The following is a 13,724-nucleotide window of genomic DNA, read 5'->3' as shown; positions in this document are numbered from 1 at the left end:
TTTAGAACAGAATTATATAAAGGACAACAAAATACACTCCAAGGGCAACAATTGATAAATTCAGAATGTACTTCTCATTCAACATAATTGTTTTAATGCTGAAATTACTATGCTGCATATACAGCAGTTCTGAATCAAAAAAAAATAATGAAAAATATAAATGTAATTTTGTGGTGATGGAACTTAGCAGATTGTGTGTAAACAGACAATTTTTTGATCTTGGTCTAATGTGGGACTTGTGTGTGTATATATTGTAGGGCCATCAGTGTAATTTTAGGTGACAAGTGGAAAATGATGAAAAATGAAGAGAGGAGAATTTATACATTGGAAGCCAAGGTTCTGGCAGAGGAACAAAAACGCCTTAATCCAGACTGCTGGAAAAGGAAACGAAGCAACTCTGTGAGTACTTAAAACAATCTGTGTTCATCAACTTCTTTATCCTCTTGTTTTAAATACTTAAATAATAACCATTAATAGATGAAGATCTTGGAAATGATACAAGGGGAAAGGTGTCTTTAGTCAGAGTGGTGAATCTGTGGAAATCATTGCCACAGTGGAGGCCAAGTGATTGGGTATTTCAAGGTGCAGATTGACAGATTCTTGATTAATAAGGTGTCAAGGGTGACGGGGAGTAGGCAGGAGAATGGTGTTGAGAGGGAAAGATAAATCAGCTATGATTGAATGGTGGAGTAGACTCGATGGCCGAACAGCCTAATTCTCCTCCTATGACAAAAACTTAGAAGGTGTGTCTGAGTGAAGGCTTCTTAGTTAAGGTACAGAAATAATTAAGGATTTTTTGTTGTCACTGAAGTGATTTTGTAGATATTTAAAGGATACCCCTGTGTGATTTTGAATTGTTTGTTCTGGTGGGGATGATTCAGGTATAGATGATTCACTTTGACAAGCTTCAAGACTGTTTTCTAAGTTCATAAGTGAAACAGTCTAGAACGGCAAAATGTGGGCAGTTAATTGTATAAACAGTGGTGGGCTTGGCAATGGTGTCTTTAAGATATTGGGCAGGCACAGACTGATTAGAGATAGTCAGCATAGCATTTTGTGTGGGGAAATCATGTCTCCCAAATCTGAGGTTTTTGAAGAGGTTGTCAAGGGGATTGTTGAGGGCAGAGCAGTGAATGTTGTCTATTTGAAGTTTTGCAGGACATTTGACAAGGTTCCGCATCGTAGACTAGATTGCATGGAATCCAAGGTGAGCTAACCAATTGGATGCAAAATTGGCTTGGAGGAATGTGTCAAAGAGTAATTATAGAGGTTGTTTTTCTGATTGGAAACCTGTAACCAATCGAGTGCCGCAGAGGTTGATGCTGGGTTCATTGCTGTTTATTATATACATTAACAATATGAAGGCAGTGTAGTTAACATTGTTGGTAAACTTGCCGCAGATCTTATATTCAATGACCCAAGCATTGAAGGCAAACGTACCATTCACCTCTTTACCACCCTATCTACTTGCGTTGCCACCTTTAGTGAGCTACGAACTTAGACTGCAAGATCCCCCTGCACATCAATGCTGTTATGGGTCTTGCCATTAACTGTATACGTTCCCCTTGCATTCAACCTCCTAAAGCACAACACTTCTTATTTGCTCAGGTTAAACGCCATCTGTTATTTTTCTGCCCATTTCTGCAGTTCATCTATATCCTACTGTTATCTTATGACAGCCTTCCTCGCCGTCTGCAACTCCAGTTTTGGTGTTATCAGCAAACATACTAACCAGTCCATCTGCATTTACTTCTGGGTCATTTATATATATCACAAACAGCAGAGGTCTCGGCACAGATCCCTACAGAACTCCACTGGTCACAGACCTCCAGCCAGAATATCTACCTTGCGGCACAACCCTCTGTCTTCTATGAATAAGCCAGTTCTGAATCCATATGACCAAGTCATCTTAAAACCTGTATATCTTAAATCTTCTAGATCAGCCTACTAGGAGGGACCTTATACAAAACTCTTACTAAAATCCATGTATACGACATCCACAACCCTATCTTCATCAAACGTAGACCACTACCTTGTATACAGTGCCCTCCATAATGTTTGGGACAAAGACCCATCATTTATTTATTTGCCTCTGTACTCCACAATTTGAGATTTGTAATAGAAAAAAATCACATGCAGTTTAAGTGCACATTGTCAGATTTTAATAAAGGCCATTTTTATACCTCTTGGTTTCACCATGTAGAAATTATAGCAGTGTTTTTACAGAGTCCACCCCATTTCAGAGCACCATAATGTTTGGGACACAGCAATGTCAGGTAAATGAAAGTAGTCATGTTTAGTATTTTGTTGCATATCCTTTGCATGCAATGACTGCTTGAAGCCTGCGATTCATGGACATCACCAGTTGCTGGGTGTGTTCTCTGGTGATGCTCTGCCAGGCCTGCATTGCAGCCATCTTTAGCTTATGCTTGTTTTGGGGGCTAGTCCCCTTCAGTTTTCTCTTCAGCATACTCAAGGCATGCTCAATTGGGTTGAGAGCGGGTGATTGACTTGGCCACTCAAGAATTGACCATTTTTTAGCTTTGAAAAACTCCTTTGTTGCTTTAGAAGTATGTTTGGGATCATTGTCTTGCTGTAGAATGAACAGGTGGCCAATGAGTTTTGAGGCATTTGTTTGAACTTGAGCAGATAGGATGTGTCTGTACACTTCAGAATTCATTATGCTACTACCATCAGCAGTTGTATCACCAATGAAGATACGTGAGCCAGTACTGTCAGCAGCCATACATGCCCAGGCCATAACACCTCCACCACTTTATTTCACAGATGAGGTGGTATGCTTTGGATCTTGGGCTGTTCCTTCTTTCCTCCATACTTTGCTCTTGCCATCACTATTCTGATACGAGTTAATCTTCATCTCATCTGTCCACAAGACCTTTTTCCAGAACTGTGGTTGCTCTTTTAAGTACTTCTTGGCAAACTGTAACCTGGCATTCCTAATTTTGCATCATACTAGTGGTTTGCATCTTGTAGTGTAGCCTCTGTATTTCTGTTGATGAAGTCTTCTGCAGACAGTGGTCATTGACAAATCCACACCCGACTTCTGAAGAGTGTTTCTGATCTGTCGGACAGGTGTTTGGGGATTTTTCTTTATTAGAGAATTCTTCTGTTATCAGCTGTGGAGGTCTTCCTTGGCCTGCCAGTCCCTTTGCGATTAGTAAGCTCATCAGTGTTCTCTTCTTAATGATGTTCCAAGCAGTTGATTTTGGTAAGCCTAAAGGTTTGGCTGATGTCTCTAACAGTTTTATTCTTGTTTCTCAGTCTCGTAATGGCTTCTTTTGACTTTCATTGGCACAACTTTGGTCCTCATGTTGATAAACAGCAATAAAAGTTTCCAAAGGTGATGGAAAGACTAGGTGCTGAGAGCTCTTATACCTGCATTAAGGAGGCAATTAAACACACCTGAGCAATTACAAACACCTGTGAAGCGATGTCCCAAACATTATGGTGCCCTGAAATGGGAGGGACTATGTATAAACACAGCTGTAATTTCTACATGGTGAAACCAAAATGTATAAAAATGGCCTTTAATAAAATCTGACAATGTGCATTTTAACATGTGATTTTTTTCTATTACAAATCTCAAATTGTGGAATACAGAGACAAATAAATAAATGATGGGTCTTTGTCCCAAACATTATGGAGGGCACTGTAACTCTTCATGTACAGATACCGTCATCTTTAGAATAATTAGTATTATGGTATTGATTTTGTTCTTATTTTTATAACAGGGTTCGCAGCAGCAGTAACCAGCACCTTTAGAACCCACTTTATCCTTGACTTTCACCATTTGGAACGAATTTTAGGAAACTGGATGCAAGTGAGCAAAAAGACTCAGTGTATCTATATATTTTAATTTGAGGAATTTCTGATAAATCTATATTTAGAGAATTGTAATAAATTGAGTATAGTTTGCTTTTTATATAAATGGCTGATAGTGTTGTAAATCAAAGCATTTAATCTTTCTAACTTTCCTAATTGCGGATTGTAAATGGCCATAATTCCTCGTTCTTCCAAAGTTCAGTCAAAGGTTATTTCAGGTAAATATAGCTCTTAGGCTTGAAAACTTTGTACTAAAAAAATCCTGTGGTGCTAAGGTAAGGGAGGAAAGTTGGTATATAAAGATGTTTATTTTTGCAAATGTAAATGGGTAAAGTTTAAATTCTGTATAACTGCTGTTGTATCATGATTTGTATCACTTATTATATTGCACAATTTTAATTCAATTAACTTTATTTGCAAACGGTGGGGGAATTAGTATATGTAGCAGGGATGCTCCCAAATTTATTTTGTGGTGTTTTAGCCAACTAAAGTTGCCATAAAACTCAAGGCTTGTATTCATAAATTTGGGCACAACAAGCACTTGGGCCAGAATTTTGCCATTGTGCTAAAAACTATTGCACTTTAGTGTTTCTTGCATTATGAAAAATGAGAATGTGAAAATGTTTCATTGAGTCATTTTCATGGACTGGCATTTATGCCACTCAGTGTTGATATTCATAGTCACAGATCAACATTTATATGCAACTGCTTTAACTCAAGTAAATTTATGTCTTTATGCAGGCTGTTATCCCACAGGAACTCTTGCACAAAAATAATTTTTTATTGTATTCAAGTTCAAATAAATATGTAAAGTGTTAAATGGCTGGATGTTTTTTTTAAAGCTGTTAAATTGTGTACAAAACTATCCTGCACAGTCTTTGTTTATATTACTTTATTAAAATCAATTACCTTTGCTACCTGACACATCTTACCATGTATCAATTACTCTTTTTTTCCCCTTGCAGGGTTGATTGTATACATTTAGAATAAAATGGTCATTAATATGGTTAGGGGATTAAAAAAATCACCGACTAATGCAAACAAAAAACAGCATGTTGAAAGACTAATCAACGTAGGGACAGAATTTAGTTTATTACAGCTTCATTCAATTTTCCTCCACCATTGCTAGTAATAACATTTAATCGACCTCTTTTCTTCCCTCTTCCACTTCTTTCCCAGGCGCTACACTCACATTTGATGTCAAATGGGACATTTTGTCCTATAAATCTTCCTGCATAAGCCAAGGGCTTAATTTTAGTGATCGGAGCAAGTACTTAGCATTTCCTTGAGCCGTACTTTTAATATGTTGTGATGGAGTTGGAATCTTGTATATGCTGCATCTCTGAACTGAATAACAATCTTGTACTGTACTGCTTTCATCAGAACTCGAGAGGCAAAAAACACTTACAACGAAAAAGTTAGTGGTCCTAAATTTCTTTCTCAAACAGATGATGTGAAATAAATAATGAGCAGAAATGACATTCTTTAATAATTCTATATACGCTTTACTAGATTATGTCACCCATACAGAATTTGTCTGCTTTGTTTTTAATCCAAGCATTGTAAAACACTTTATCCTCTCTACCCCACAACTAGCTAAACATTTTAAATTATTGCTTACTAAATCTTATTCTGTAGATGGATTATATCCATCGATTAAAATAGTTTAAATTTTCTATTACATCACCTACATGTGTTATATTCTTTATAATGAAATGTGACTTTTCTGCTTCAGTTCAGAAAGTGGAATTCCCCAGAGAAGCTACTCAGTCAAATTCAACCAACTACTGTTAATAATTGGATCCATACCATATTTAGTTCATGGTAATCTTGAATTTAGCACATCAATCCTTACATTGCTGAAAGTCAATGCATTGTACAAAGAGTAGTAGTTTCTTCAGGCACCTGCAGAAGATATCCTTAACCAATATTACTGAAGCAGATTACGAGTGTAAAAGTAAATACTATTGTCTAATAAAATGGTACGGTTTCAGTTACCAGGAGGTTCTCGCTTAAATTAACAATCAATTATCTTAACTTAATATGTTATACTTTAAGAATTTTGGAAATCATGCCCTTGATTCGGAAGAAAACATCTACTGTCCAGCAGCCATGGCTTTTTGGAGCAATTGCAGCATTATTGGATATACTGAAGCAAATTCTTTTCCTTCTCTTGCACGTACTGATTGAACATAAGCTTCAAGAGAACCCCTATGAGAAAAACAAATATTTCCTTTAGATTCATTACAAATATCTTAATCTAATCATTACCAACATGACATTTAAATACAAATAGGCAATGGGCACGTTAAATATCAAATGTGGCAGTTTAGAAATATTAAGATAGAAACGGATGAAATTTGTAGTGCTGGGCTGTGATAATTATACTTTGCAATTAAAAGTATAACAATTGACAAAACAAAACAGATTGCTCACTCCTGGAAAATGGTGACATGCTGGGAATATGTGTTGGGAAAGAAGTCCATATGTTACACATTCAAGTTTTCTTCCTAATGAAAACAGCCTTTTTATCTGATAAATTGTACATGAAATCAGAATTATGCACAAAGCACTGCCCTTCAGTTCTGCATTTGTTGAATATCTTATCCAATATGCACTTCTTGTATAAATTATTTTCCTTTTAAAAACACGGGAGGATGGTAGGGACAATCCTTTTGAAATTTAAATCTGTACCTCAGTCCTTGAACTATTGCTGATTGGAACAACTTCCCTCCATTAACCTAGCTAAACCAATCATAACCTTGATCAGCTCTATCAATTCTGTTTTCAACCATCTCTTCCCTACAACTATTCCAGTAAAATTAATTAAAAATACAATTTAGTACATTTGCTCAATACTGCGGGAAAGATGGTTAATTGAAGTCAACATTAAAAGGGACAAACTGGTACAGCTAGGGTCTTTATTGATTTCCAAAATAGTTCAGAGTAGTACTGAATATCTTTGAGGGTATGTTATACTTCCAACCTAAATTTATCAGGGTATGCACTTCCTATAGCTAAATGTTTCCAGGTGCATAATGCTGATATTGAAAAAACGACTGAAAAGAATAGAAGAGAAAGCAGTGCAGCGATTCACATTTCAACTTTTCAATGAAAAAAATAACATCTCCCAGAGGGAAACAAAGAGTTGCAAGTGGCGAGGACAAAATTGAGTTAGTATTCCATCAGCCTCGGTCATTGTATGGTGTCATTTCAATACCCTTGTCTGATCTGACTGCAACCTCAACTTTGCAATTCCTGTAGTAATCATTCGCCTCCTTAGTTATCAAGCTTCCCTCGGCTTGATAATCAAAGGTTTTCACTGACCTTTGAGGAAGGAAGTTCCAAAAACAATAATAAACCTAAAACGTGGTCTCTTCACGTCCTCTGCAATTTTCTCAACGTTCTTTCCCACCAGCAAATTTAGCAACAAAACTTACTGTGCCTTCATCCCAGTGATTTATGTAAATTGAGGCCCAGCACAAAGACCCCATTGCAAAGAGCTTGTTATATCTTGCCAACCAGAAGAAAAACTCATTTATGCTAAACTCTTTTTGGTTAGCCTGCCAGTTTTTTGTCCATGCAAATATGTTGCCTCCTCCACTATGAGATTTTACTTTCAGCAATAACATTTGTAACACCTTATCAAACACTGGCAATCTAAGTATCATATATCCATTGACTTCCATTTAGTCAGATAGAGTCATAGAAAATAGGTGCAGGAGTAGGTCATTCAGCCCAGCACCGCCATTTAATGTGATCATGGCTGATCATCCAAAATCAGTACCCTTTTCCTGCTTTCTCTCCTTATCCTTGATTCCGTTAGCCCTAAGAGCTATATCTAACCCTCTCTTGAAAATATCCAGTGAATTGGCCTCCACTGCCTTCTGTGGCAGAGAATTCCACAGATTCACAACTCTCTGGGTGATAAAGTTTTTCCTCGTCTCAGTCTTGGTTCTAGGCTCCCCAACATTGGGAAAATTTTCTTGCATCTAGCCTGTCCAATCCTTTAAGAATGTTATATGTTTCCATAAGAACACTTCTCATCCTTCTAAATCCAGTGAATATAAGTCCAGTCGATCCATTCTTTCACCATATATCAATCCCGCCATCCCGGGAATTAACCTGGTCAAATCCTCTCGCTATGAAGGCCAACATGCCATTTGCTTTCTTCACTGCCTGCTGTACCTGCATGCTTACAGGTAGCATGTCAGTCATACAACATGGAAACTGACCCGTCGATCCAAAGTGCCTATGCTAGTCCTACGTGCCCACATTTGGCCCATATCGGCCTAAATCTTTCCTATCCATGTACCTGTCTAAATGTCTTTTAAATATTGCTTTAGTACATGCCTCAACCTCTGGTACCTTGTTCCCATTTACCCATTATCATCTGTGTGGAAAAAGTTGCCCCTCTGGTTCCCTGCCATTCCCCTCTCCCCTTAAACCTTTGTCCTCTGGTTCTTGATTCCATTATTCCGGATATTCACCCCAATCACCTTATGATTTCATACACCTCTCTGGGATCGCCCCTCAACCTCCTGTACTCCAAGGAATAAAGTCCTAGCTCAAACTCAGGCCCGGATACTGGCAACATCCTCATAAATCTTCTCTGCACTCTTTCCAGCAAAGTGTCAAAACTGAACACAATACTCCAAATGAGGCCTTACACAATGTCATGTACAATTGTAACATAACATCCCAACTTCTACACTAAATACCCTGAATGCTGAAAGCCAATGTACCGAAAGCTTTCTTGACCACCCCATTTACCTGTGATGCCACTTCCATGGAACTATGTACCTTCTCTCCTAGATCCCTGCTCTACAACAACCCCCAGGGGTCTGTCATTAATTGTGAAGTTCTTGCCCTGGTTTGACTCCCCAAAATTTAACACCTTGCACTTATCTGCGTTAAACTCCATTAATCAAAGCTTAGCCTACTCGACCAACTGATCAAGATTGTGCTGTAATTTTCAAATACTATCTTCGTCAATCCACTTTCATGTCATCTGCAAACTTACTAATCCTGCCTTGTACATCCAAATCGTTAATGTAAACCCCAACAGCAATGGACCCAGCACCGATCCCCAAGGGTAACTCCAGTCTGACAAACAACCTTCCACCATCACCCTTTGCTTCCATGAAGACAATTCTCTATCCTATATAATGTAAAAGGCTGGTGTATTAATTTTCTCAGCACAAATATATTCAACAGTAACTCCAGAAATGACATTACCTGATGAGAATTAGTCGATCCTTTTCCGATGGATGGTCGTCAAGCCACTGAGAATACCGTGCTATAGACCACTCCGCTCTCTGTAATGATTTCATAGTTGTTAATACTAAATTATATCATGCAAAAATGATACAACACATGCAATAAATATACTTTAATAATTGCTGTGAATAGAACTATTAATTCTGATCTTAAAATGGCTTCTTCAAAAATGGAAGTTGAGATGTGTATCCTTGCCTAATGCTCCTCCCATCTACTCCATTAATAACATCTTTCCATTAGTGGGATAAGTTCAATTGGTTGAAATGTGGATACATGTGTCCTGATATACAATTGTTAAAAAACTTAGAGGTCATATAATTAGAATAGGGAAATTTTAAGACGGTTCATTACACAGTCTTTTATATGTATTAAATCTGTAGAAATGAATGACGATGATTATTCTTTGAAAAATAAAGTCCCTCTTTCTAACCATTAGAGATGAACTTGGGGGGAAAAGTATTGAGCAGATAGGTAAAATAAAATATCAAACAAACAATGTGACCAAGATCCAGGATGTCTGTCAGGGGTAACAACTCTAAAATCTTTTCATGTTTTGAGTGATTGGGACTGCATTTAGAAAGAAATTTCAAAACCTATGACCTACATTAAACATCAACAATTTCATTTTAGTGACTGAATAATGGTATGTCAGGACACTGAATGAAAAATAAAGTATTTTACATCTTGAAGATTAAAAAAAAGTTACAAAGGAAAGGACAGATACTGAATAAGAATGTAAATGCATCTAAAGGCCCAGGTATTATAAAGTACACAACTGCTTTATTTTGTTATAACATTTAGTATAGTTTCCAGAAAGGGGGCAAAATGTAATGCAGCTTAAATGAATACCTGGTGAGGAGACTTTAGGTCGCTTGGTGCTCTTGTAAATAGGAAATGAAGAATGGTGCTGTATGGAATAATATCCCCTGCAGCTGGGCTATTAGCAATATGGTCACTTGTTTGGAAGAGTAATGGTCTGTGAAGTACAAAATAGATTTAAGCAAAATGTATGAAACAAAATCTCTTAAATTGTACAGAATGAGCAATACAAGCAGAATTTCCATTTGTCTAGGACATGAGACATGGCTTCCAATATTGGTGTTTCTTTGTCATCCTTCATACTTAAGAGTGGTTCACTCGTTCCTATAATACAGCAAATCTACTGAAACAAGATCACATGACCTACATTTGTACAACTAATGCACTCCTTACTTGTACTGACAGTCTATGGAAATAAGTCTATTTTCCTGGTGATTTAGTTTCAAAGTAATACAAGTACCTCTTCCCAATTTTAATATGTGTTCTGCAGTGGATCTCAATTATTTGCCCAAGTTATACTCTACTTTTTTGGATTGCTAATATCATTTTTTCAGTCAACTTTATAATCATAAATCATTAGCTGTCAGTGGTGGCATTATCACCTTTGAATCTAAACAGGTTGTACAATAGTTGTACAAAAAACAAAGATGGCACTTTGTTGTCAGACTAAGCAAATGCAACTTTTTCAATGCAATTTCAAATCAATGCCCAATCTACCCTGCCTCGGGCATACAGAAGATATCCTTGCACTATTTCCATAGAGATTATTGCTTAAAAAAAAAAAAATCTGATCATAATTGCCATGGGAACATACTGCAGCCCAGGAACGGCCCTTCAGCCTACAATGTTTGCGTCGAACATGATGCCGTTAAATTGATATAAATTTCCTGTACATAATCCATATCCCTCTATTCCCTGCACTTCCATTTGCCTATGTAAAAGCCTCTTAAACACCACTATTGTATCTGCCTCCACCATCATTCCTGGCAATGGGTTCCAGGTCCTACCACTGTGTAAATAAACTTGCCCCACATATCTCCATTAAACTTTCTCCCTCTCACCTTGTAGCTATGCACACTATAGTTGTACATTTCCACCCTGGAAAAACAATTCTGACTGTCTACCCTATCCATACCACTCATAATTTTATATACTTCTATCAAGTTTTTCCATAACCTCCAACTTCTAGAGAAAAAATCCAATTTTATTCAAGCTCTCCTTGTCGCTGAAACCCTCTACTTCAGGCAGCATTGTGGTAAACTTCCTCTGCACCCTCTCCAAAGCCTCCACATCTTTCCTTTCATAGGGCGACCAGAACTGCACACAATAGTGCAAATGCAGCCCAACCATAGTCTTTTAGAGTTGCATCATAACTTCCCGACTTTTGCTCAATGCCCCTAGCAATGAAGGCAAGCATAGCATATGCCTTCTTAACCATCCTATCTACTTGTGCTAGCACCTTCAGTGAGTAATGAACTTGGACTCCAAGATCCCTCTGCACATCAATGCTGTCGCGGGTCATGCCATTAACTGTATACTCTCTCCTGACATCCAACCTCCCAAAGTGCTTAACCTCACTCTTGCAAAATACTTGGATCTTGCCAAGCACAAATCATTGTGTCAAAAAAAATAGATTAAAAAACTTAAAAGGACAATATGTTGATGGTGTGTTAGAAATTACATTTATGTTTAAATTGAATGACCTTAATCCCTTATAATCCTACATTGCTTATTCTTGGACTGTCAAGCTACGAGCAGTCATTTGGCACACATGATATGAATTCATGCAGTATTCTCTAACTGTTTCTTGCAGAATGTCAGTATTTCCCAATGTAATCCATATATCTTATCTAAAAAATCTTTGGTTCTGCATGCAGTTCGTTTTATTATTAACCAGATAAACTGAAACAATGATTGAAGGAAAACACCTATTCCTTTGTTTGTCAAGACATTATTTGCGCACAATGAAAACCCACTGTCAGAATTTATGTTCCTTTTATACTCAAAGCCACATATAATTACTAAAAAAAATACACACAATACATTGCTGCAAAGATTATCAATGAATTATATTTATTCTAAAAAACAATATAGGTTAGAATAAACAAATAAATAACTGAAGTATCATAGACCAAGAAAGATGGTCAGATGCAAAGATGCACACACTTCGCAATGAATTAAGTATTGTGTAAACGTCTTGAAGTGAATGTAACTGACCTGAACGACCGTAATAATCGGTAAGATTTTCCTAGATCTGATACTCTTCTGCAAAGTGGTGCCACAGCTAATTCCATCTGCAATATTACAAGTACAAGTTCAAATAAAAGGTACAAAATAAACAAGGAGGAATTCCATATTCCTAATGAACAGATAAATATTTCACAAATGCAATTAAACATTTTTGAAGACTAAATAGATATAATTTATCTTTAATCTCTGATAAATTAAAAAATGACAAATGTATTACATATAGTATCACGATTATAAACAAGCTTGGTTTAAATGCATTAAGTGAACTAATGCAGCCAAATTTCTGTATTCAGAGTTGGAAAATTGTGGAGCTATTTGCTAACTTCTGTAGAAACAAAAATCCACAAGGTACTTTCAACATCCTACTTCAAAAATATAATCCTTATGAAGATGAGTATCATGCTGTTTTACATTGTAGAAAAAACTTAAAAATCATTGAAAATGAAAGGGAGATATAAAGTGGTAAAACACACATAGTCGGAACACTTTTACAGTCATGTTCAGCAAAGTGGACATATAATCTACATTTCACAACTCAAAAGACGACACAAACATCACAAGTGCAAGTTCTGTTTGGTGCTCTGGACAATGATGCATGATGGAGAGAAAGAACAAACACAAACAATTAGAGTTGCATGAAAAAATACAGTCGAAGGGAATCGGAAAAGTATCCAAGATTTCCCAGTAGGATGTTAACTCCTTGGAAATCAAACAGGCAAGGAATCACCTTGCTTGTGGCTGTAAGGGTGGATAATCCTCTCGCAAATACAAATGCTAACAGAATGGGAGGTCAAAAGAAACATTTCAGAAAGAAAAAGGAGACATAGTCAAATAAGAGAGATGCTATCAATGGCCCCATTAACTACTTCCAAGGCAAAAGCTTAGCTACAGGAAAACATCCTGTAGGAAACATCAACACTCGGAAAGAACACATTCTTGTTGACTCAACACATGCTTGAAAATGTTGCTTATTTCAACAATAGCCTCCCTTTAGTGCCATTGTGTGTATGAACTTCTGTGTCTTTTTAAATCTGCAATTCTTACATTGAAATGCCATGCTAATTTTCACAATTCAAAATATAACTCAACAAGCAAGAAACCGAACCATCATTCATACCTGTGCAAAGTCAGCAGCCAATCTCATTTTACCTCCTTCACCCAGTGGTCTCAGTAGACTAGCATTACGAATAAATAGTTGAATAGCTCTCTGTGCAATGTTTTCTGTACTGTCGTAGATGAAGTCCACACATTCAAAAATTTTGAAGTAGTCACTCATGATACGTGATATGAAACCTTGCAATTCCTTCATGTAAAGAGAGCATGGTACTTCTGGCTTTCCAGACAAAGACCTGTATAAATTAATGTAAGCCATATATATCATTATTCCAATTACTCCTCCAGATGTAAATACACAAACTCACCTCTTTTAAATAGAATGAAACATAACTTAATAGTGCTTTGTCAAATTCAAAAGCATTTTACAATTCAGATCACGTAGGAATGAACTGTAGATGCTGGTTTACACCAAAGAT

General features: G+C 36.9%; 2 protein-coding genes across 3 annotated transcripts in view; one reads left to right on the top strand and one right to left on the bottom strand.

Annotated features, from left to right (window-relative positions):
- The window catches only part of hbp1 (HMG-box transcription factor 1), a 36,869-nt gene extending 32,206 nt beyond the window's left edge, over positions 1–4,663 (top strand). The window contains exons 10-11 of the mRNA XM_078419831.1: positions 258–399; positions 3,753–4,663. Of these exons, the coding sequence (XP_078275957.1) occupies positions 258–399; positions 3,753–3,770 (160 nt within the window). The 3' untranslated portion in view covers positions 3,771–4,663. The remainder of the gene's footprint in view (positions 1–257; positions 400–3,752) is intronic.
- Positions 4,537–13,724, bottom strand: part of cog5 (component of oligomeric golgi complex 5) — a 100,282-nt gene continuing 91,094 nt past the window's right edge. The window contains exons 18-22 of one of the 2 annotated variants that reach the window (XM_078419830.1): positions 13,310–13,541; positions 12,160–12,236; positions 9,973–10,099; positions 9,082–9,161; positions 4,537–6,054 (exon numbers count right to left, since the gene is read on the bottom strand). In XM_078419830.1, coding sequence (XP_078275956.1) covers positions 5,940–6,054; positions 9,082–9,161; positions 9,973–10,099; positions 12,160–12,236; positions 13,310–13,541 — 631 coding nt within the window. In that variant the 3' untranslated portion in view covers positions 4,537–5,939. The remainder of the gene's footprint in view (positions 6,055–9,081; positions 9,162–9,972; positions 10,100–12,159; positions 12,237–13,309; positions 13,542–13,724) is intronic. The other variant, XM_078419829.1, reaches the window with a different exon arrangement.

Source organism: Rhinoraja longicauda, chromosome 23 (assembly GCF_053455715.1).
Source record: "Rhinoraja longicauda isolate Sanriku21f chromosome 23, sRhiLon1.1, whole genome shotgun sequence".
NCBI classification, from domain to species: Eukaryota; Metazoa; Chordata; class Chondrichthyes; order Rajiformes; family Arhynchobatidae; genus Rhinoraja; species Rhinoraja longicauda.
Note: the sequence above shows the minus strand (reverse complement) of the source record. Positions and strands in the feature narration are given on the sequence as shown.